Here is a 25368-nt window from a genome sequence, read left to right on the forward strand (position 1 = left end):
GAATAGAAAAGTTGCAGGACGTATAAAAAAGGGGGCGGTACATGCTATACATGCTATACATGCTATACATTTTGAATGAAGAAGACAACTCTCTGTATACTCGTATACAAATTTCCTCACGAGACATTGGCACTACGGTCTAACCCGAATCAAGCGTGGAATTAGAAGCGAAGCGCTGTCATTTGTATATTTTAAAACGTTTTCAATTTTCTATTTAATTAACTCTTTTTGATGGGTGGGGGATTTACAACACGGAGCACAGTGTTATACATTGAGACGTTTGCATTGTCAAGGTTACAACTAACAGAAGAACTGGAAGCATGTGTGACATTCTATCATTCTACGTCACGAGTTCGACCTTTTTCTGTGCCTGATAATATTTGTAGGTATGTATCTCGAGAATGGAAGGAAAAGTATCTTGCACTGATTTTTAATCAGGCTTTAGGGAAAGATTTGCACCACGCTGACCTTAAAAAGCAATATTCTGTCTTAAACATGTCAGAGCCAAAATATTTCCGCCTTCAATTTTGGCCTCAGCGGCACCCGTTTTTCGATCTGCGCCCCGTTGTTGTGCTGAGGAGAGTACCTGCTATGAAGGGAGGCAAGTACATGGTAGACATACACACAAAAAGCATGCGCGTGCGAGTTGGTGCACTTGGCAGCAAGTCACATACCTGCTGCGCTTCTTCTTACCCTTTCTGTTCTTGGCGGTATTGATGGACTTGGTTTTTCTCCCCTTGGATAACAGCATGAAAACAACATTTCCACCCTATAATTCTAACTGTGGCAGTTCGGCACTTATAGGTCTTTGATTAGATTATTAAAAGATTATCATATATACCGGGAAGTCATTTTGTGGAATACCTGAGCATGAACCCTTGGAAATATTCTCATTTAACAATACATATAACAGTGAGAGATTTTCTTCACACCGTCGATGCTTATTCTCTACAGTTATATCCATGGACATTGGGTTTTCTGGTAGCACAATGGTAGGAAGTTAGCACCATTACAGTGGCAATTGTCAGGTAAATGTTGCTCTGGCAAACACTTCAGATGTGACAGCTCTTCATAGGGCTTGCTGTCGAAATACTCTGGTTTTCTCCCAACTCATTAAACATACGAAATTACTACAAGGTGTCAAGTAAATCAACCAGATAACCATTTTCAAGAATGCTTTAACTGTAAAAATAAAGTGTAACACAATAAGTGTGCGTGTGTTAGAGAGAGAGGGAGAGTGTGTCACCAAGCCTGTTTTTGTATTTTTATTCTTTTCCATAACCACTCTAGAAATATTTATTATTTCCTGAAATAAAAAAACATTCATTTAAAGTCATTGAAAAGATTATTAATCGTATTCCAAACGAAAACATTTCATGAAATAAAGCAAAAGTTTAATCACTTATAACATCATGCTCTTTATCTTGTATATTTTCAAAGAACACCTTACTTCTATAGCAAGATTTGGTAGATTTTCAAATCGCCAGATCATTTGCGGTTTGCACAAGTCTTTGTTTGAACAGGCTCTTTACTCAGTGGAAACTATTCTCTAAAATTAATACCCTGAAGATTGAGTAGATCAGTACTGATAGTACTGCAAAACAATTTCAAACTAATAATCTATAGTTTTATCTTTTTTTTTTTTTTTCTTGTATAAAGATTCTCGTATGATGTGAAATATGTTTGTGGATGTGTTTGTGCGTTTGTTCACATGTTTTTAATATTCATAATCGCTTAGAATGGTTTTGAACATAGGCGCGGGACAAAACAGGGAAATGTCCATTAATGGTTGACCAAGGTATAATGCAATGGCCGTTATGTTTAGCTTGAAATTCTCCGCCTAAAAAAAAAGTCATTTGCGCACAAAGCTAGTGCGTTATAGTTTGCTGGGGAGGGAGCTGCCGGCTGACAAACTACACGAACTGGAGGAAGTCCAAGGCGCTCGAGCCAGGATGTTTGTGTTTTAGGTGTTGAAATTTTACCAAGTTAAAAAAAAAAAAAAAAAAAAAAAAAGACGGCATGGTTTTGAGTGAGGAGAGTGCTTGTTGCTTCTGAAGGAGCAGAAGGCAAGGTTATGAACTCTGGCAAAACAGGACCGGTAACCTTTACGAATGGATTATGTTATCTTCCCTTGACCTTCCGCGGCCCTAAGTATGCGTCGTGCTAGTGCACAGCCTGGCCGCACAATACCTTTACAGATTGTCTGAGTACAGAACTGAAGTCATAAACGCCACTAAAAATTGTGAACAAAACCAATTTACAAGCGAAACTCAAAATGTAACCATCCCAGTATTAATTCTATACTTTACCGAAAAAAGAGTTCAGTCCATTTCAGTAACATACAGAACTGGAAGAAGCGCTGTGAAACCTACACATTCCAGATAATATAATAATTGTGTGTTTTCAGAGGAATGCAATCAATGTATTCTAGGTAATATTGATATTAGATTATGTGGATACATATGGATGTTATGTATTTTCCAGATAATATGGGTAGTATACGTATATTAGGTAATTTTGATTTTGGTGTATTTACAGAAATGGGGATGTTACAAGGTGGGACATATATACCCCAGGTAATGTTTGATGAAATGCGCATTCCAGTTAAAGTATATGCCATGCATATTTCAGGTAACGACAGTGTGATGGTTGCTGTATGTGACGTTTCTGGCGTGTGTTTCCTAGGTAACGCCGGGGAGCGTGGCGGCGGCGGGCCTGGCCACAGGTGACGTCATACTGAAGATTGGAACCGTCGCCGCCAGTAACCTGAGCCACATGGAGGGCCAAGAGCTCATCAAGCGAGCTGGTAACATACTACAGCTGACCATCAGAAAGTGAGCTTTTATGAACTGTACCCTTCTTCGTGCTTTTCCTTTACCTGATCGCATGACCGCTAGTCTATTCTTTCCTAAAACGAAATTCATCTGGTAAACAGGCATCTGAACAATTAATGCATGAAGGATTCGTAGTCAGAAATGTCATTACTGTGAGATGTTAGTGGGTAGTGTGATTTTACTTTGGCAGAACGAAGTATGCATGTGTGATATATGTGTGATTGTGTGATCTATATGTGATCTATGTGCGCTATCTCTTTGACAGAGGAGACACGCTGCCCCAGAGCCCTGTGTCACCACCCACGTCATACGGCAGTCAGGTGACCGCACAGCTGCACGACAACTACTCGCCCAACGTGCGCGTGCAATACGTGCAGCAGAACCACGCGCCCGCCACGCACACCACACTGCCGGACGGCTCTACGCGCATCCAGATCCAGCGCTCAGCCCCGGAGCCGCCCTTACCACCAACACCACGCGGCTACGGCGGCGACAGTGGGATGCCAGACTACACCATCCCGTACCAGGCCTCGTCCGGCGTCCCAAGTGGCGGAGGAGGCGGAGGACCGTACGCGGGTGGCGACCTGTATGCGCAAAACTCGTACAATGTCGGAAGCTCCATGTCACTGCCGCGCGGCGTCGGCTACAGCGGTGACCGTGGTGGTCAGCAAACTCAGGAGCCGCGCAGCGTCAAAATCAGCTTCACTAGTCACCCCCAACGTCAGCCACCTACCCAGCCGCAGACCCAATCACAGCAGATTAAGTTCAATCCCACGCAGGCCTACGAGAGTCGCATCGGGTCCCGTTACGCTGACCCGCTGGAAGAGACAGACTGGTTTCCTTCCTCCTCAGCAAGCGTGCCCTTCAGTCCGACCAGCGGCGGTCTGCGGACCCAGCAGCCAAGTAGCGTGCCTTCTTACACGACTGTGAATGTCTCCAGCCCCTACAGCGCCGAGCCCGTCAGGCCCACAGTGAACTCGTACTCATCAAGCCCTTACTCGCAGTCCAGCGGACCACAGCAAAGTCCCATGTCGCCAACAGGAGCCTACCGCCCGCAACCATCTTTCCAGGTGAACACTCACCACAGCTCAGGTCTTGTTTCAGTAACAAAACTCAAAAAAGAGAATGCAAATGACAAATCTTTATTTACAAGGGTAACAAACTAAGAAAAGTTTGTTTGGTTTTTTTTACGTCTTGAAGGAAAGGAAACTGAAACATTACTGGACAATAAAACAAACGCAATAAAGAGAGAAAATTAGAATAGGTAACAAAGTTTGAGATTGTTGTCTAATGTGACAGGTATTTTTGACTAGTGAATAAGTAGCACAGGGTTTATGTACATCTTTCATTGTTAGTAATAGGCGTTTAGCAGGCAAGCGTGTGTGTTTATAATTGTCGGTCTTGTTCTATTTCTCGCGTACAAAGGCTTGCTGACAAGTGAGTTATGTCCCTTGTTCCAGTCCAAGGCAAAATTTCTCTTTACATCTTTCTCACTTAGCAGGCACATTGAGGGGAGATAATTAGGTTTCTCTCACGCAGTTTGATTCTTCAGAATGCTTTACACACTTTCTTATAACTATTTCCAAAAGTGTCCATCTATTGATGTTCTTTGAGCTGATGATAGAAACATCCCTGTTTTATTTAGCTGCTTGAGATTTACACATTCATAATAAGCAGCAATTCGACTGAAAAGCCAGTTTTTGTGTTTTTCGCCCTTTTTCAGAGTGATTACAGTCAGCAACAGCCGACGTCTTACAGCCAAGGCCTGACTTCACCACAGGTTAACACCTACCAGCCACTCTCTCAGCCGCAGCGACCAGCCGCTTACCAGGCAAGCCAAAATACATCAGAACCTTACTTTGTCCCCATGACGGCACCGCGACCAGAGGCACCTCCATCCTACTCTCAGACCTTCCCGCGTCGTCAGACCAGCTACGAGAGGAGTCAGAGTGGGTACGACCGTAACCAGAGTGCGGACGACTACATGCCCAGCACTATGCGCAGTCAGGAAGGGGTGTCGGACTTTGGGTACGAGCCTGCCGCAAGCGGGCCTGAGCCTTACCGGATAGTCCCAGGTCCTAGCAGCGCTTTCGGCATGGCGTCCGAACCCACGCCTGCTAGGTATGAGCCTCAGCCGGGCGATGGGGTGTACGAGGCGAGACCCGTATTCACGAGGACGTCCAGCAGGCAGGACTCTGTCACCTCCTCCTCACCTGGCGTGCGACAGGCGCAGCCAGACTTCACCAGCGTGTCTCGTCCCACTTTCTCCCCACAAGCGTCACGTGACTACCCCTCATACGACGCGGCCTATTCCTCTGCAGAGCCTGCGGACAACAGAGGGTGGGGTAGCGTACCTCCTGCCTACGCGACTCCTCCAGCCGCCAGTGCCGTGTCTGCTGCCCCCGTGTGGAGTCCTTCGCGACCTCCTGCCAAGGAGCAACCACGTGCGACTGCTGGCGTGAGTGAGGAGTTCTCTCGCCTGGGTCTGTCGCCCGTGTCTGAGCAGCCTCCTCCGGTACCTCCCCCGCCCGTAGCCTGCCCCCCGCCGCCACCTCCTCCACCACCACCGCCTCCACCACCACCTCCACCTCCACCACCGCCTCCTACGTCGGACTGGGGGACTTACAGTCGTCAGGTGAGGTTACGACAATGTACACATCTTGTGAGACATTACATCCGGTCTGTTTACTGCCTAGTTGTAACTATTTTGCATGATTGCTGTAGTCGACAACCGCAAGCAGTGTGCTAAAGAAAAGGCTAGTGTGCGAATTAATGCAGGTATCGTTGTATGTCTTTCGTAGAATAACGTCTTAACTCTAGAAGGGACAATAGGCTTTGATCGAAGCGCAGCTTTTTTGTCACGAAAGATCTGTTTGACATGCATAGCACCATTGAATGTCAGCTACACCGAGTACGGAAACGCAGTGGCTTGCTAACCTCGGAGGCTTTGATTCTGAGTAATGTTAAAGATCCATGCAAGTGCAAAACGTGTTCAATGGACAGGTTAGAGATCATTACAAGATAATAATTCGCCACGAGCTACAAACATCACACATTAGCATTTTTATTATGCTCTCTGAAACAGGTCAACTTTGGAACGTGGATACCCCTCAGTAACCTCTTTCCCGCTGTCTCACAGAGGGGATTTGCCATAAAATATTTGTACGGTGCAACTTAATGCATTGTATTGGACTTCTTACCAAGTCAGTGTTTGAAGGGTCGCATATGAAAGAATTATGTGCTCAGATTTAGGTAATCATAATGAATTATTTTGAACAAGAGGCTTTTATCATGGTTATGTTGCTTATAGACGATAGCAATATCATCTAAACGCGGAGGAATCGTGTTGTTAGCTTATCATCATCATCATGCACGTCAACCGTTCCAGGCTGAATGAATGAAGTGCAAACAGGTTTCAGTGTTTCTGCTCTGTGGATTGCCTCCACTTACAACGCTGCCTAACCAATAGGGTGATCCTTGAGCTGTTTACTGATCGAGGCTTTTAAGTATCGTTATCTACAACTTAACTGATTTTTTTATTATTTTAATTGAGAAATTACCACATGTGGAAAGATGGTAGTTTCGTAAGCTCTCTCTCTCTGCCTTACCACAATCCTCTATGTAGTCAGGTACTCATTACCGACGGTTTTTTACCGACAAGATTTTCTGTCTTTTCGGCGGCCCCCGTGCATGAGTCGAATGCAAAGGCGAGAGAGAACTCTTTGGACAGTTATGGCTTGCCGAGACTACTGTTCCATCAGCGTTTCCTTGTTCCTCCACCCCGTCACATCATTCACCACGTGCATGCTTCGGGGGAAAAACTCTGTATGTTTAATATCACATTCCTCAATACAAACCTGTCTGACCCCTTACAAGGCTGTGAATGAATAATCATTTGTCAGTGTCAAGGCGTTTCTAGCGTCGCGTTGTTATAAACTGGTCGTATGACCCCAGCTGAATAAGATATTCATGTCTAGGTTTTTTTTCCAAACAGCATGTCTTCAGATAACTTAATATACCATTTTGTGAAATCTCATGTTAGCACACGGCCTACAGTATGAGAGCAAAAGGTCTTTCAGCAAGTAACTCTCTTTCTCTCACGCTAGCCAGTTCGCTTGCATACCTATAAAACAAAAACAATACGGTGAATACAAGAATACACACACAAAGTAAAAATCTGACAAATAATTATTTTTAAAACATATATACATTGTCAAATGTATCGCGTTGTTTTTAAACTCAGGTTTTCTCCCATGAATTCAACCTTACCCTGCTTGATATACTGACATATACATATGCATTCACCCACAATTATATTTACATAAACACCTGCATGCTTGCGGGAAGAAGGGGAAAGAGGTTGTGAGAGAGAGAGAACTGATGGAGATTTTCGTTAATATCTCTGTGTCTCTCTGTGTTTACTGATATCGTTTTTGGTATATGCCAACGCAAAAAGTACATTGTATATCTTGAAAATTCTCAGATATCTCAAGGCAATTTTTTTTATAAAACAGTTGAAACTTCTTTCTTCTCAGTCATCGGAATTATATGAAACAACCGTCGAGAAACGCATACATTTTGGTTCACTTGTGGAGGAAAAAAAAAGTTCTGCATTGTACAAGTGCACGCATTGATGCACAGAGCAGTGTGACAGAAAGTTTGACCCAGCCGTCCAGCATGGTAAACATAATTTATAGCCTTGCCCAAAGTGAGGGAAGTACCATTGACTTGGACCCCACCCATCCACCCACCGCGCGACCTGTCCCCGACTGGCAGTCAGCAGGCACCTCAGTGTTGTACACTTGTTGTCGCCTCATTCCTGTCTTCTCTTACACGCAGCGCCTTTACATGCTCCACCCACCAGGACCTACTCGGCGATTTTTGACCCCAACAGACTACTCTTGAGGTGAAGAGTTTCAGAGAGGGATTTCTTAGCTGTGCTCTCAGTGTTGAGGCAGGTTGTTCCGTCGAAGAATACCAGACTGGGCTGTGATCAGTGGTTCTGGCTTTTGGAAGGATTACTTACCAAGGCAGGTACCTGAATGTACTTTGGGTTATTAAGCTTTGTAGTGGGTCAAAGGTCACAAAGGTGCTGAATTCAGGTAGGCCCTTATGATAGGCATTTTGTAGATAAGCGAGACTGTCACTCTCTATATATATTTTGCCTCTCGTAAATTGTCTGTAGCCGAACGAAAAATGTAGTTGGACTTGCAATGCATCGGTGCAGCGTAAATTCTAGCTTTCTTTTATTTATTTACAAATAGTAGAATCGCTCTTGCACATGTAAAGGGCGTATCTGGCTTACTTTGCAGTCATTTGTAAGCAGGTGTATACGGCTTTTTTGATGTTCTAGTCTCTGCGGGAGGTCAAACAAAACTGAAGAAAACACCCGGATCCCTGTTGTGTCCTTATACAAATGATCGGCGCTTCCACTTGGCGTTGAGCCTATTAATAACAGCAAGCACTGACAGATGTAGTGCCGTGTGCTTAAACCACCTATTTGTATACGAAGATCGTCATGCGTTTTCACAGTATTTATGGCGTACAAGGGCTGTGCAATAGGAATTTTTAAAAAGAAGTTTTAATTGACATTTAGTGGTGGTGCAAAATATTTATTACTTTTTTTACTGCAGTGGTAAAGTGACTCACTGCACTCAGACCGAAGCACAACTTCTGCTAAAAGGTTTGCTGAGCGGCAATCAAGGGCGTAAAACTATGAGGCTTCCGGCCAGATCGGGCGAGAGAGAGAGAGTAAGAGAAGGAGGAAGGGTGTAGAAGAGAGAGAGGTCAGCTGAGAAAACTCTTGTCACCCTTGCTTTGGTCACAGGGAGAGAGCAATTACGGCCTATTCTTTAGCCCCATCCTCTCCACCTGCTGACATATAAACCAGTTGTATGATATCAAAATATTGCAGTGTGATTATGACAGACTATAACTTTATTAAATCGTTAATTAGTTAGCACAGCAACGCGCACCGCGACCCTCCCATGCACTGGCACAATGTTTGTGTGTAAAAGAGAGAAAGGAAGTTTTAAAATGTAATGAATGTTTCTGCTTTGGTAGTCTTCAGTATAGAATTTTTAAAGGGGTCGTATTTGTACAAGCGAATGTTCAACTTGAATATTCTGCAGGATCAATAACTGATCAGTATTACTCACGCTTGGAGTAATATTTACAGCTCCCTGCCCCTTGCTTGCACAAGATAGGAGCAAGACTGGTTTGATTCAAATGTAAGGAATGAAAATGTCATTGGTACTTGAAGGACACGAAGAATGTGTGTTTGACATACAAGACAGCAATCGGTGGTTTGGTACAAGAGAGTACTAAAACTGATTAAATACACATGAAGAGGACTGAGTTGATATGCAAGAATAGGGTTTGGTACACAAGAAAATACTAAGGCTGGTTTGATAAACAGGAATAAGACTGGTTGGTGTGCTGACCAGACTCGATAGGCATAATAATGGTTTCGTACGCAAGATAATACTAAGACTGTTTGTGTACACAGGAATGATTGGTTTGAACAAGATAGGACTAAGACAGGTTTATTACACAGAAATAGAACTGGTTTGATACCCAGGATAGGAATAAAACTGGCTAGGTACACCTTGCAACACTTCTCACCCTTCGCAATTGTATTTTTTTCTTGTCTGTTGTGACCTCGATTGCACCAACAGAATTGACATTCACGTCGAGCCATTGACCCAGTTACAGTTTAGCTGTTCCGACAAGATCGGTTACCGGTTATTCACAACAGAACTTCAATCCTACTAAATGATTGATCTTATTTAGTCTGTTAACTTCACAAATATGAGGAAACTGACATGAAATACAGAAAAGAGGAAAAGACTTGCATGACGACCTTTTGGCCCTCGTGACTTGCAGGGTTTTCTAGCATAGGGTGGTCGTTGCGGACTGGATATGAGATCCGGCCCAGGTGAGGACAGTTGGCCATCAGGCGCCCCCGTTCCTGTTTACCTGTGACATTTGGTGACAAACAGTCATCCTCCGCGTCCCTGATTTGATCTCGTGTTTGTACGCTCTAAATCCCCCAACCGCCACCACCATCCCACCTTCATGCTACACTGTCCCAACTACTTGCTTCAGATCCGCTCACTTTTCTACACGTTGCTATGCACCGACTTCCTTTACAGTATTAGGCATCCTTCCCTGCATAAATAAGTAAATAAATAAAATTATAACAGGAATGTTCTGCATAAATTTCCTTGCCATGCAAATCGGTTCTTGAATACTGGATTTTATTTGGATGTATTCATGTTCTAATCCCTACAATGTGCTGCGGTGGGTATGCTTGCAGTTTTTCTCTTTAAAATTAAGTTGTCGATACAAGCTACGTTTACTGGTGTTTTACAATCGCCGGAGGGCATTGCATCTTAACATCGATACAGATTATAGTGGGATTTTTACTTATTTATCTCCATCCCGACAACAAATCCATTTGCAAAGTAATCGAGATAGCTGAATGATTCCGCTTCTTTTCATCGTGTCATCAAACGTCCTCGTGCAATGAAGATAGTTTAACGATAGTTCTCTCTTCTGAGCTGTTTCCAACAACACAAAAGCCTCTGAAGTGCTGCACATATCATCGTCATTGTCGTCGTAGTAGTCGTCAGCGATAGAGGGTTTGCCAGGTGCTTGCTAGAGCTCATATGACATTCCTGAGAAAAGCAAGGCAAGACGTGCAGTGACTGCAAAGTCAGTATCGGCTGTAGCTGGTCCTGTGTAGACTAAGCTCCTGGACGTGTAGAAACTTTAACTGACTGTATACAGGCAGTTGGCTGGTCTGGACTCGTATCCCAGCTCCTCCCGAAATCCTGTTTGCTTCCTGTCTCAGGAGAACTCAGCTCTTAAGCGATGACCAAGAAGCTAGAGATGATTCACCTTTGTGCCCGTAAAGGATGAATGACTCTTCTACTTTCCTTCTTCGAATCGTCTTCTTCCATCTGCTCATCGTCGTAGAGTAATTATCACTACCAAACACATTATCATTACTAACTGTCGTAAACTTGGAAATACTCAGGTGGTCTGGTTCTAACAAAACTCTAATATTCCCACTCACCCAGTTACTTTGACTAAAGATGTTGCATAATGCTGTACGGCACCTTGTCCGCAAATCAACAACATAGGGTCCCATCATCAAAAGCAAGTCATTCATCTCAGCATTTATGCACGCTTTATTATATCTCACTCATCAGTTATCAGTTCCACGTCATTGTTACAGCAGGGGACAAGTGTTGACGGCCAGCGAGTCCCGGATGAATTGTTGTCCAGTGTACTGAAGTCTAAAGGAGGAGGACCCAAGCCTTTCTCGTACGGCGTCGACCTCCAGGAACTGAAGAAGTGAGTCTGACTTTAATTTCATCATGTTGCATTGAAAACACTGGGTAACCAGAGGAGGCCATCTGTGAAGGTTGAGAGCAAACCCGCCCCTCTGTTCTTATTGTTCAGATTCTCCAAAAGTTTTGTTTTTTGTGTCTTTGTAAACACTAATTATAAGGACAACACAGTCTTATCTGTAGCTTCTTCATATCTTCGTCAGCGACTATAAGCTGCGTGACTGTGTCATAGTCAATGAACAATACCTTCATGTACACTAAGGGTATGTGACTAAATGAGACTGTTGCACATTGCCGGCAGTTGGTGGCTCCCTTGTTAAGGGGAGGTTTAGCAACAGCAATGTAAATGCCTCCTTCACTCCTCTCTGGAACCACTGGTCCTCATGGTCAAAGATGTTGACATTATCCTGTGAAAAGTCGTCCCTGTTGAAGTGTAAATGTTCCCCCAACGAAGAGGACTTCAGTCTGTGTTTTTTATGCTTAATTTCAATTTTTTTAATTTTTGGTTTCAACCTGTGCCTGTTTCGGGATAAGATCTGATGTCGCCTTGAAAATAAGAAAATTAGAATATAGACAACTTGGCGACCGTCCATAGTTCGTCTTTTTTATGGTCCCCTCCTTTTCTTCATCCTTTCTTCACATTCTCCTCTTTTTCTTCTTTTCACTTTCGTTTTATATTCTGCCAAAGAAATACATATTTTTTCATGAAACATTTTGTCACTGGCAGAAAAATTGGGCCACCAACAGCTCCTAAAACATTTAAGAAGCCAGGAGGGATGTCTTCCCCAGAACCATCTACTCCTCCAGGGAGCGGGTATGAAGGGTAAGTTATAGACCGCTATGTAGGATGAGTTACCATTACCACTTAACAAAAGGGAACAGATGTGACTGCATGAAGACAAGATTAACAACTAAAAGGTCTATCTTTATTAACTAGAAGAAGTTTGAATTATAAGGGGTGACTCGATCGATTTTGCTCAGACACATATCGAAAAGGACGTTCCTTTCTTCCCATTCTTCTCTTCTAGCTATAGTCCTTGTCATTGCCTCCCTTCTCCGAAAACGGATTTGTTGATTTAACATAAAAATTAACAAAAAATAAAATGTTTTAATGTACTATGTAGTGACATTTTACATTTCCTCCTGTGCTTTTTCTTGTGTTTCACATTTCGGTTTATTTGTGCGTTTGTTTTTGATTTCCTTTAAGTTGCACGTGTTTCCTCATTCGTCCTTCAAATTTTTCGACTCTTCCTGTCGTTTTTACTGAATCGAACTTTTGCAAACTTAGCGTTTGAAGAACATTTTAATTTCAATGACCAGACGGCCTGGAGTGGGGCACATTCAGAAGGATTATCGCCGCCAAGTAGACCAGGGACCGCGCTCAGAGATCGACGAGTCGCCCATCAACCTCAACATGGGCACCAACCCCAAGAAACAGTCCATGTCTTTCAAGGTGCTGCAGTGGATGACCGACACAGAGAACGCGGGAGAAGATCCAGGTAAGAACTAACTTCAAACTTAGGTCATCTGGTTTGCTGAATTTAAAAATTTCTGTTTCTAGTCAGCGCTCCTTCAGTGTCAGACTTTAGAATTTCTTAGTGTGATGAAATTGCTGATATAATGACTTCTATTATGTTGATCTTATAGCTTTTTTCTGGGACGCCTTTCCCTTTTGTCACCTATAATTAATGATCATGGGGGATGTGGTAATAGTAGTAGCGGTGATGAGATACATGCACAAAGTGTCTCAAACAAGTCAGAATTAATGTAGTTTTCGAGATTATGACGATCAGTGATGTGTATAATTCTACTAAGGGGAAAAAAAATAAAAATCAAGTATGTTTCTAGAAATTTCGAAAACTTTCTCTAAGAAGTTTTTGAGCACTAGCGTTTCAGTTAAATGGGGCAAGCAATGCAGTGCCTGTTGTGTGTCATCTTGCAGGCAAGAAGGGCGGAGCGCCTGCCAAAACCGGTATTATGATGGGTCGTGATCGTGTTGGTTGCTTAGCTTCTTGTGCCTGTTTGTGGTTGCCTTGTTTAATTCTGTTTCTAGAGTACAACACTGCACCAGCACGACTGTGTTCTTTTTTCTTTTGATCCTTTGATGCTGTAGCTATGGATGAAGTTTTGTGGTTTTCATTGGGAGCTGACTTGAACTTTGCATGTTTTCTGCCCGTCTCCTTTCTCTCTCCCTTCCTTTCTCTCTCCCTCTCTCTCTCTCTATGCGCGCCATCTGCCATCCCTTCCAGTCTGACCGTAGAAGCTTAATTTGTGTTAAGAAAGAAACTCATAACTTCTATCCACCTTTCTTTAATCTTAATTAATTTACACGGTTAAATTATTTTGAGTTTAAAACAAAGATCATAGAAGTATGAACTTTAAAGACAGACATCTTCTAAAAATTTTTGTCAAAAATTATATTATTAGATTTGTCTCCTACAGTTATCTCCCTTTTGCTTGTTGTCAACAGTGTGTCATTCCTCTGTGAATAAATAGCCAAATCTTCAACATTTCCACACTTTCATGTCTGAAAATAGCTTGTTTTTCGCTTACTCTGAGCTTTGAGTGAACACGTGCCATCGCTTCTTTTGGTGTGGTTATCAGCATGGCTACAGGACTGGCTTTAAAGGTTGTGGGCTTTGCCTGATTGTCTTGCACTGTTCAGACCAGACTTTCATTTCTCATTACACATTATCATGACCCTTTCAGAAAAAAAGTCATTCATCTTAATTCTAACATTATCACAGTAAAGGGTAAGGGACTGCCAAGCTTAGAGAGGGCCTGCTTATAACATTTATTGTTTTGTCAGATGCTGGTCGTCAACGCCTTCATCGCCAATGTTTTATCTCGGAATGTCAGGCTTCAATTCTGACTTTTTCTGTGTGAAAAATCAATGCAAAATGTTTCCCTTCCTTCCTTCTTTCTTTGTTTCATATCCCTCCTCATAAATCTGTCCTTGGTTTCTATATTTTGTTTAATTATTTATTTCCACGTACCTGAAATTCTCCATGCTTTATGTGAGATTTTGTTGAAGATGTCCAAGACGCACACTCTTTCTCTCTTGTCTACCATCTCTCTCTCCATTTATGTGTGTTTGTATTTATGCCTTTGTTCTTGTAGTTTGCGTGCGTGTGTGTTGATGGGAAGAGTAGGAAGAAATGTTTTCTCTTCTGGTTTCTTCACTCTTTTCCCAGTCTCTCTCTATATCTCGTCACAAGCCATATGTTTGTCAGTTATCACTTATCCTTAAAACTGTGTTAAGAGACCTGATGTTTACTAGCTCAGGGACGGGTCAGACAGGAAGCATGGTAACCGTTTAAGGATGTTAGGGTGCGGTCGTGTGTCATATGGGGTACATATTAGGTGTCTAAACAAATGTGAGGGTATATGGAGAAAATGAGGCTGACGTATTCAACAGAGCCTCCCGCCCCTGTGAGAACACGGCGACCACGTGACCCTACAGTCCACAATGCCGACGATGATGAGATGCGGTTTAGCGGCCTTCACCCCAAAAGTGGTATCCCCTCCAAGTCCTTCCAGCGGCTACAGAAGCTCCCACAGGAAGGTTCCCAGAACCACACAACAGGTGATTGAAAGGCGACATTTCTGAGTGCCATTTCTTGACGTGAACTCTACGATTTTATTTATAATCAATGTTTTTTCTTTCATTTTAGTGTATTGTATGTCTTAACAGTAACCGAGTTCTTTTTCTTTGTGTACAATCTATTGTGGGTTTTACATAGAGCAGCGAGGTTTCGTTTAGTCGTTACTAACTTACTTCACCGACACTTAACAGGATCTAGATGTTGTCTATAACTTTGGTGTAGCCTCATTGTCATCGTCATTGACCATGTACATTAAAATTACCTGTACGTTAAAATCATCGCCATTTCGTGCTTTCTGTTTTGATTCCTTCAACCCCAGCATTTTCTTTTTCGTTTGATATATTAAATTTTGTGTTTTGTTCTTTTTAAGTACAAATCATTGTGCACTGGTGTGAAAATAACTTGCTGCTAGTGGTAATTCAAAAAATGATTTCAGAATAGCCGATTGCTGCACATTATACTTTTAGCATGCGAGTGGTTTTGAAAATCCTCCTGTAGATATGAAACCCCAAAACTGATTTTGATATTTTATCGTCCAACTTAATTAAAACAATCATTTCTAAAATCAATTACTCTCAAATTTAAAACATCAGTGGGCTCTCAAAGATGTGACCTGGTATTTATCTTTCAAAGAAAAGCCTTTATGTATGTATATGAACGAACAGGTATTTATCCTGAACCATTGTAAATTAATAAAACACTACATGTATTTGGCAAAGAAAAAATATAAGAAAAAAGAATGTTTTCATTACATTTCATTGCACTGACAAGCACTTCACATGCTCTGTCTATTTCTGTGCGTGCCTCTCTCGACCTCGACCTCACAGCAGAGGGGGAGGAGGAAGAGGAGGAGCGAGTAGGTAACTATGACGAGACGTCTATACGGTACAAGGGCAAGCACATACCCTCCCCGTCTTTCCGGGTGCTCCAGACGTGGGCACAGCACGACCCGTTGGAAAGTGAGTATAAATCGCGCCCAATCCTCCTACCCAGTCTGATTTGATTAGTCCCTTAAAGTCACGAGCAAGCCTTGGCTTATCTCTGATAATTCGAGAAAAAGAATGAAGAGAGAAATCACTGCGCTTTTGCACATGTGTTAACGAAAACAAAACACAAAAACGGCGAGCCAAAAAGTGTTCCTCGCGCAAATAACAGCTTGGATTATTCCAATTAGATGGAGTGACAGTGATGCCACACCTCTGTGCACACATAACATAGCTAAATATAGCTAAACATCAAACAGCATGGTCAGAAGCTCAACGGTTTAACAGTTTAACGGTCGTCACTGTGACAACTTAAGGGAAGTTAGTGGCAAAGAGATTAAAAGTGTGAACGCTTGAAGCCAGCATGCTAACAACACGCCTAACGATAATGACTTGTTATCGTTCTTGCGCGCTACTAATGATCGTTAATTAACGGGCATGCCTTGCTGGGCACGTTGGTGCAACTGTAATTGCATGATTTATCTGCCCCCATGTTATTGACATTGCTGTGATTGGGAACTGCGTGAGTATTCTACATGCGTTTCATCAATCTGTGAGTGTAAATATCTTCAGAGATTGATAAGTTTTCATAAGAAAGAAGCATAAGGAAAAGACTTTGTATTTAACTAATGTTGTTTAAATCAGATTTTCACATGCTTTGCTCTAAGGATTTTGATTCTTTATTAGAGCTTCTTTCAATTTAATAAAGATGGCTCGAGAGAACTTGTTCTTACTACAACTGTTCTAGTACAAAATTACTTATTATGTGTTGACTCACAACATAGAGTGGGATCATCATTTCTCATGTTATTGTACCGAAGAATATTTCAGTATTTCTATTATCCAGAACAAAGTACATACACGAAGATTATTACAGACTGTGATGAATAGGAAACCTCTTAGCTACAGGAAACTGAATCGTAGAGTGCAGCGATAGTTAAAAACATTGAACGTTTGTAATTACAACTGTGAACTTGGGACCACCAAATGAAAAGACATTGCACACCGCCTGTATTATCTACCATAATGTAGCAGTCAGGGGCTTAGACGATGGCTGATATTAAAATCAGATTTTAACAGCAGTAGTGACCGCCATGCATGACTGTGTGCACAGCACAAGGTGGGGTCCGTGAGGAAGAGGAGGATGACGGACTGCCGGACACCTTGAACCCGGACGAAGTGGTGGACAAGCGCTACAAGGGCGGGCACATTCCCTCCAAGGTCTTCCGCACCTTACAGAGGGCAGTTGGAGATGATACTCCAGAAGTGCCATCCCATGGTAACGTGACCTCCTCTAAATATTCTTGCGATGTTGCTGTGGAAGGTTCTGGAAACATGGGATAACTTTGTTGTTCATTGTTTGACGGTTCTGACGAGTGCTTTACAACAGTAGGCCTATTCTGGGAATGAAAAATTACTCAAAACAACATTTTTATGACTTTTGCCTAATCTGATTAATATTTCATTGCTATGCATGCTTGGGGTTCCCCACCCACCTGTTTTTTGGGGGGTGGGGGTGATACCTGTCTGTGGTATTTTGTATGTTTTATTCCGAGAGTCTCTTTTTCAATTTGTGTGCGTGCGTGCGAGTGTGTAATTCCATCTTTTTCCACTGAAACCCGACTTTGAAGTACTCGGGACATGATTGTTCCAGAGCAACAGAACGGTGAAGCTGGTCCTTCGCGAACAGCAAGAGCAGCCCCTCCCCCTGCCCCTGCTGCGGCAACAGACTTCTAGTCAGCCAGCCGTGTCTGCTACGTCACAGCGCCTGCGTCACTTCGGACCAACGGAGGCTAGGACGTGCTAGGTCTCGATAAAAGACTGAGGACTCCTTGTCTGCTCTCATTTTCAGCCTTTGGGGATAATATCTCAAAATCTGCACCAGTATCATAATTTTAACATAGAAACAGTGGTATGATCTAGATTTTCGCTTTCCTTGGTGCAGATAAGCGCGACAGTGCACCGTAAGCCCAGCGGAATGTGCAATGCCTAGGACACTGGCGCAGCTGTAGTCACTTAGTATGTGTTCTCATGTTCGAATTCACTTGGGATGTTGTGATATTTAATATTATCACGGTTTCGTCAAAAGAATATTACTATGCTGGCCCATCCTTTCAGCTCCATACCAAAAATAGTGTTATTATATGTTATGTTCGAGTTCTTACCGAGATGGAAAGCGTGAGCGAAGCAAAGGTAGCCAGTTATTCTTGACTTTCTGAACTTTCGTGTTCGAGTGATGTAACTTATGTTATAGTAGGATAAGGCACATTGTGTTCAACTATTTTATCGTCTTCAGCAAACGTGACGTATAAGCTTTTTGCATTATCTGCTCATCTGGTTTGTCTCACCAATTGTGCCTTATAGTCAGCAAAACCTTACGCGGTGATTCGACAGTTTGATGGAAGTGTACACTGAAAAGGGGCTTTGAATTTTTTTGTTTTTTAACAAGATGCATATTTAGTATACAGATAAACACATTATTTATTTTTGAAACGCAGAGCTCAGTTTGAGACAAATATCTTGTTCCGAGTGCCTTGTATCGAAAGTTTTCGCATGTTTATTTTTTGTGAATATGAGATGTTTGCAAGGAATTTTTTTCAGACCATCTTTCCGTTGTGAAACAATATTTTTGGTTTTCTGCAGGAGTTAAAAGTTGAGCCTGGTTGGCTAACCGACCTCAGAAAATCTAAATCCTAGAAACAATGATGCAAGACTTGGATGGTATTCATTTTATTACTGGCAGGGTTACTCTCTTAGGAACGCCTTAAGAGAAACTCTGAGCTAGGACGTGTATGAGCAGGACAGTGCAGAAATTTGAGAAGGTTGATTCAGATGGTGGAAAATATCGAAGTGTTTTATGCACAGAATAGAATCATTTCAAATATATTTAGTAGAAAACCTTTTAAGTATATAAGCAAATCTCAAAAAGAGAATCAAGTCTTATAAACTATCGATCGAAACCACATTAGACGTTTGTTAGCTAAATGATGAAAGTTATTTTGAGAATATCGTTAAAATCTATTTATGAAAATGTAAGAAGCTCCAGAATAATGTATGTAAATGTGTTGTTGGCGAGGGAATCAGTTTTACCAAGATAGTGTTGTTAGGTCTTATTCATGTCTGCTCACGTAAAGCACGCTCACGCGCCTGCCAACATTTTTCTCATTGGCTCGCTTTATAGCAGTCACGTCTGCTAAGCTGTCAGTTGTTCTTTCGTGCCGAATTGAACTAAAGAGAAATACGCTTTCCTCAGTCCTTTCGGCTCAGAACTCTAAAGCTAGTAAGACATGTTTTGAAAGAGTCGTAGCTAACATGGACATTAGCTAAATGAGCATACTACATGTCTTTAGTGTCGGAGATGCTCTCACCATCACAAAACACATGTAACTGTGATCAATCGTGATTCGCCTGAACCTTTGCCTTAACATGCGTATAATAACAAAAAAAGTTGGAGACATTGTCTACCAAGGATCTTACTGCTAGCTGATGTGAAGTAGTCCAAACTCATCCCTGTGTGTCCATCCTCCTAACCCCAGCGTTTACGCCACGCGCCTCCGTTCCTAGCCCATCGAGAGAGTTTGTGAAGATGTAATCTTCTCTTTCTTTGTGTTTCGATGTACAGACTATTTTTGGCCCGGTTTTATTTTGAGCTGTATTTATCCTTTTTATCGTCTGTTATATATCGCCTTTCTTTGGTGCAGCGCGACCTTGCGTCCCGGCGATGGTCTCCATTTGACCTGAAACAATAGCCACATGTCGTGAGATCCTTCACTGTCGGCAACGGTTTTTAGAGGGGCTGGCAAGAAACTAGTATCCAACAGCACAACACGTGCTCGCAAATAACAGCTGTCTGTGCGACCAGTGGGCGAGACTCCACGTGTCATCTCGTGGCTCTGACAACAGTGGGAAAAGCAGGCAACAGTATAGTGATAAAAGCATGATCCACTCCAGCATTTACCTAAACATTTCTTCTTCTGTTATTAAATAGAGTCCAATGTTGCAATTAGGTTTACCTTTTATAGTAGTCATACAAGAGACTCGCTGATCCAGAGGAGAATGAAGTAACGGATGATTTATTTTTTTTGTATGATGCAGTTGCTGTTGTAAGCGTCCGTTTCAGACTTAAAAGACTTGCTGAGAGTTTCAGCTAGTTAACACTTTTTTTTTACGGCTGCCGGTCTCCTAGCAAGGATGCTTGCTAATCAGCTCTCGCTTATCTATCACTCATCACTACAGCCGATGTTAGCAAGGAGGCTAGAGGATGACGAGGCCAAAATTCTCATCCCATCAACTGTAAGCAGAGAAGCAGCCGTACACGGACAGGCATCCCAAGATTAATACAGTATCAGCAAGTTGACTAAGCGCTTTAAAGAGATGACAGTTTCACGACTGTGTTGTCGGTATCCGCGAACGGAGAAGTAACAGCTCCTCCTAGTAGTTCTTTATCGTGGATAATGTCGTTAATGTGTGATTTAATTTGTATCATTTGAAAAGAAAACTAACCAAAGACGCGATACACTGTTGAGATGATCGCCTGCTGACAGAGAGTCTCTTGTCTGTACTGGATACTTTCTAAAAAGCTAGACATACATAGGTTCTCAACAACAAAAAACCCACAAATGTTTAGTTGTTTAGCACAAAGCAAGATTTTTACGCTTGAAGATCTTCGTTTTTACGAGGTTATTTCATCGGGCGCTACGACTGCTCCATGTACTTAAACTTGACCTCGTACTCAAATGTCGGTAGACTTCTCTCTCTCTCATTCATTTATTCTTGCTCCCATCGTTTGAGAAGAAAACTTATCCCCACGCGAAACGCAACCCAATAAAAGTCTATTGTTTCCCTGTTGTTTTCACATGCTGCAATTTTATTTAACACTCCAAAACATTCGATTTGAATAAGACTGAAGTCGTTAAGAACAGAACACCTGACGGGTGTGAAATATGTATCGATATTACCAGGAGTTTGGCAAATTATTAAATTTTTATGTTGAGTTTGCGTAGCAGTTAGGTATTGCAGTATTTACTGACGCTTGACTTACATTAACCTCCACAAAGCCACGAGCCGCCATATTCTCATTCTTTTCATTTTGACAGAGCTGTCTCTTTGTTTTAAACATTGATTGCAAATTGGAATGTAAATGATTCGGACTTATCATCTTTTTCTGTCAACAGTCGCAATAGCTAGCTACTGACACTCGACCCGCCCGCTGACAAAATCACAGGACTGTTAGTTTCGTCTCTGCGTGGAGTTTCTGCTTTTATATATGTTTGTGCTGATTGCAATAAAATATGTAACAACGAGCTGGCCTCCATGTCTTGTTACTGTGTTGCTGTGTTCTCTCTCTCTCTTTCTCTCCTCCTCCTCCTCCCTGCTTTGTACACATTTCAATCATCCAGTTCTCTCTTTTTCTATGTCATTCCGTTTGTTATGACAGAAGTCTAGAAATTTCGAACACTTTCCCCATCATAATGCGAGGGCTAGATGTAAAAAATGCTACTTATTTATACACCTCGTAAAGAATTATTGTTATTATCCTCTTTTTATCTCCTTTTCTTTCTTTTATTGATATTTCCATATCATTTGTTGCCCCCAACCATTCCATAAGGTAATGACCCTAGACAAAATAAACTGAACCTTGAGTCTTGAACCTTTCTCATTCTTTCTCTTTTATTCTGTGAGGGAGAGGGGTTGTCAGTCTTGTCTACTATGCTATACCAGTTGCGTCCCTTACACATACTGTCTCTTCACAGACAACCTGTGAAAATTCCTGATTTCTTGTACAGTCGTACTCTTGATTTCTTCCGGTGACTGCTTCACGGAGTATAACCCTGTACAACACTGCCAGCGATACTGCGAATGTCTTTTCTCTATTCTCTTTTTAATCCTTATGACCCTACATAAACAAGACAGTTGAGATAAACTCCTGCTGAATACTGCAAAAGCACAGTTGTCTGAAATGTCTGCTGAATACTGTATAGGTCTGATCGATTGTATCCCTGTATCCAGTCCGCCGATACAGTGGTGAATATGACAAGAAAACTCCACGCAAGGTGTTCGAATCCATAATTCACTAATGCTGCTGCTGTCGCTGGTGGGTTACTTGCCGTGGCAATGACGTCACTGCAGCTGGTGCCCGGGCTGGGGCTCACCCTGTCTTCCACCACAAATGTATTTTTTTAACATTTCATAAATGTTGCACTTGGTCACAAATCAATAGCTGTCGCGCTGCCAGTGAAGTGGGTTTACTGCGAGGCGCACATCAATGGGAGACGGAAAACAAAGTGGTAAATGTATTTTACCGTTACTTATTTGTCGGATCATTTATAGAAGTTGAAGTAGGCTGAAAAATAAAGGGTTTTCCTGCAATCAGGTGGTCCCTACAGTTCACACCCGGCGAACTTCACTCGGTAGCTCCAGAAAACACAAACACACAAACACACTCCTAGTGACCAATACACCACATAGCTACACTTTCCTACTGACCGATGCATCCATAGCTATACTTTCCTCCTGATCGATACACCACATAGCTACACTTTCCTACTGACCGATACACCACATAGCTACACTGTCCTACTGACCGATACATCCATAGCTATACTTTCCTACTGACCAAATAAACAAACGTATAGGCACATCATCGATAGACAGACTTTCCAGATACATTCACACCAATCGACTAAATAGTTGTATTGACATAGACATTTAGATGAACTAAACAGAGTCTATTGCGGCATTTATACATCGATTAAATATGCTATGTATCATTTATTTTAAAATACCAAACTTTTACTCGAACTGACTAAATAGACTGTCGTGACACAGAAAAATCCGAGTTAATATAGACTGCAAATTGAAAGATCGATGAAACCTACTCTGGACACTCTGACAGACTAAGGTCTATAGACATCAAATAAGACGATCAAGTAAGTGGTAAGTACACATTCACTCCATCCATGCAGATACACTCTGTTCTTCCGCATTACAATTATTCCCTACTTGTGAGCTTCACAACACAGCATCGATCAGCAGAGCTACCAAGAAAAGCTAAAAGGTTTTGACCCCATTCCAGGCCTTGTGGGAGGCCAGTGCTCCAAGACTGGATTAAAAAAAAATACTTTTGATAACTGCAAGAAGAGATCGATAGAGTTTTCTTATGACAGCTGTAAACGACACAGACTCCATTAATCATAAGCCCTTGTTTATGCAGGGCTAGGCTTTAGTAAGCTTGTATATAGAGCACCTGCGGAGCGGCGGTTGTGTGCAGAGCTACAGAAGTAAATTTGTTTCAGTGAGGTATCTAAAATGTGGATATCTGCTATTGGACTAAAACTGAAGGAGATATCGGTGGTCTGGGGATGGTAGGCTTGGTGGAGCAGAAACTAGCCGGTTGGAGTGTCACTGGAGCAACCGGCCCATCCCCTCCTTGCCATCCCAGTGGATGGTAGCTGATTTTTTCTATTAAAATTGAAGGATAACGAGGGACAAAGGTACGTAACCTGGGTCTGTGTTTATGAACCAGAAATTCATGCGTGACTAACCCAGAGTTAATCCTGAGATAACCTCCCCTCCTTTTCATTAACACGACTCCAAGTGGTCAGTTTGCCTAACTTAGAACAAAGTAGGAGAACGTTGGCTCCTACCTTGTGTGGACAATGCCCTAAACATGGTGAACCACTTACATTTTCTCTTCTCTACCCCTGTCCACCCCGCTATTGTACCCTTTAAATCTAACAAGAAAAAAATCAGCGATGTGAATTGTTATTTGTCTACTGTGCCCTACACATCCATTTCTGGGTGGAAACTGCCATGGGTGTCCAGTACTAGGGGTTGGTGGGGGAGTAAAGCGCAGGCTCCATGCGCCGCTTATCGCACTATCCTTGTCGCTTAGCACACAGATACATCGATTGCTAGGAAACGTACCGGAGTGAATGAGCATTCTATGCAGGACTTGCTTACCACAGCTCAAGACAGACTTAAGTAAGTGCACGTGGGAGTGTGGTGAACTGGATGGATCACATTTATTCAATATATCAGCAGCTTGTCAGCTGTAGTGTCCACCCTTTGCCGCGCACACACACACACACAGTCCGAGGGGACCACCATAGTTTGTCAGTATAGTCAAGAGACAAACGAGTGAATAAATAAATGTAAATGTATTGCTTAGCATTCAATATTTAAGCGCAGAGATTTTTCCAGGAATCGTAAAAAAATGGCAGCCCTCGTTCTTCGGTTGCCGCTTGTGTAGGTCTCTGATTATCGTTAATTAACTGAATTAACTGCCATGCTGAACGTCGTCATCTGTGCAACGAACAGTCGTTGGAGCAGGGAGGCATTCCTGCATTACTGGGTGATTGGCGTGGCAGCAGTAATCAGTCGCAACTAGCTCCATCGTGTCCTAATTGTAATTACATGTAAGCACCGTTCCTTGATCTCCGGACAATTTGGCCACCATGCTGGCGACATTTCTTTTTTGCCCCAAATATCAGCAGGTAGGGTCATGCCCCGTGTTTGCACGCCCAGGCAATACTGCATGCACATATGTCTGTATGTGTGAGTGAATGAATGAGCCCATGTTTGTGTTTTCATTAACAAATTCACATAAGTAGGCTCTCGCTACCATTGACACCCATCACCTTCCCAGAAAAAACTTCTTTCAGTTTTACACGTGCATGACGCAGACAAGAGTAGAGAGAGAGAAACTGGATGTACATAAAAGTGTGTACAGAGTCAGTGTACAGGAAACAAGCTTAAACAGAAATCTGAGGGAATCAGAGAACCACTTATATGTATAATTTAATTTTAAATAAGGCCAGTTTAAGCCGACTTCTGTATACGTATATATAGAAAAGGTTCTAAACAAAAACATGCATGCACTACAAATAGAAGCAACAACCCCTCCCACTCTCTCCCTCTCTCTTTCACACAAATAAACACAGAAAGAGAACACATGGAGAAGTCTTTCATGTTATAAACGCCTCCCTCCTGGATCCAAAGTTTGCTAAGTTACATTTACTACAAGAAATGGCAAAAGCAGCTTCCTGCCAAAGAAAACATGTTGTAAGTTTAAGAAAGTATCTTTGGATGAGTTGTCGAAGGAATATTTTTGTTAACGTGTAAGTGTTGGAACTCGACCCACTCACGTTGTGATCACGTTGTGTCGCCGTAGAGTCTCGGTGGGGAGGTGTTTGGGGTGTCTCGGGCTCGAAACCTTTTAGAGTTTTATTATCGACTGTTTGCGCAGAGAGAAAAATGTATAAAAGGTCACATTATTGGTCATTAGTGACGATTATGAGGAATCGTTCAACGCATTTCATACATTCATTTGGGGGGATGTTATCTATACATAGCTGCTCTTTGGAAGGAGAATACAAGAGTTTTATTAAGGATTCCTTCATTGTAGCAAAAGGTTCTGCGTTCTATAATATTTCTACAGTAAATTGTCATTATTACATCACATTTATACATTAAATCATAATTAGTATCTCAGCAAGTCATCATTATTATATCACAATTATTCAGTAAATTATTGCTATTATATCATATTCATACAGTAGAGAAGGAAGCTGGAACTAACAATGACAGC

General features: G+C 42.2%; 1 protein-coding gene across 9 annotated transcripts in view; it reads left to right on the forward strand.

Moving 5' to 3' along the window:
• The window catches only part of LOC112562405 (extensin-like), a 41659-nt gene extending 20577 nt beyond the window's left edge, over positions 1–21082 (forward strand). For 4 of the 9 annotated variants that reach the window (XM_025235660.1, XM_025235698.1, XM_025235681.1 and 1 more), the window contains 11 exons: positions 2686–2834; positions 3100–3904; positions 4558–5469; positions 11077–11195; positions 11919–12014; positions 12512–12690; positions 13134–13163; positions 14610–14777; positions 15624–15755; positions 16894–17058; positions 17434–21082. In XM_025235660.1, the coding sequence (XP_025091445.1) occupies positions 2686–2834; positions 3100–3904; positions 4558–5469; positions 11077–11195; positions 11919–12014; positions 12512–12690; positions 13134–13163; positions 14610–14777; positions 15624–15755; positions 16894–17058; positions 17434–17516 (2838 nt within the window). In that variant the 3' untranslated portion in view covers positions 17517–21082. The remainder of the gene's footprint in view (positions 1–2685; positions 2835–3099; positions 3905–4557; positions 5470–11076; positions 11196–11918; positions 12015–12511; positions 12691–13133; positions 13164–14609; positions 14778–15623; positions 15756–16893; positions 17059–17433) is intronic. The other 5 variants (XM_025235667.1, XM_025235691.1, XM_025235708.1 and 2 more) reach the window with 5 other exon arrangements.
• The last annotated feature ends 4286 nt before the right edge of the window (positions 21083–25368 follow it).

This window comes from Pomacea canaliculata, linkage group LG1, assembly GCF_003073045.1.
Source record: "Pomacea canaliculata isolate SZHN2017 linkage group LG1, ASM307304v1, whole genome shotgun sequence".
In the NCBI taxonomy this organism is placed as follows: domain Eukaryota; kingdom Metazoa; phylum Mollusca; class Gastropoda; order Architaenioglossa; family Ampullariidae; genus Pomacea; species Pomacea canaliculata.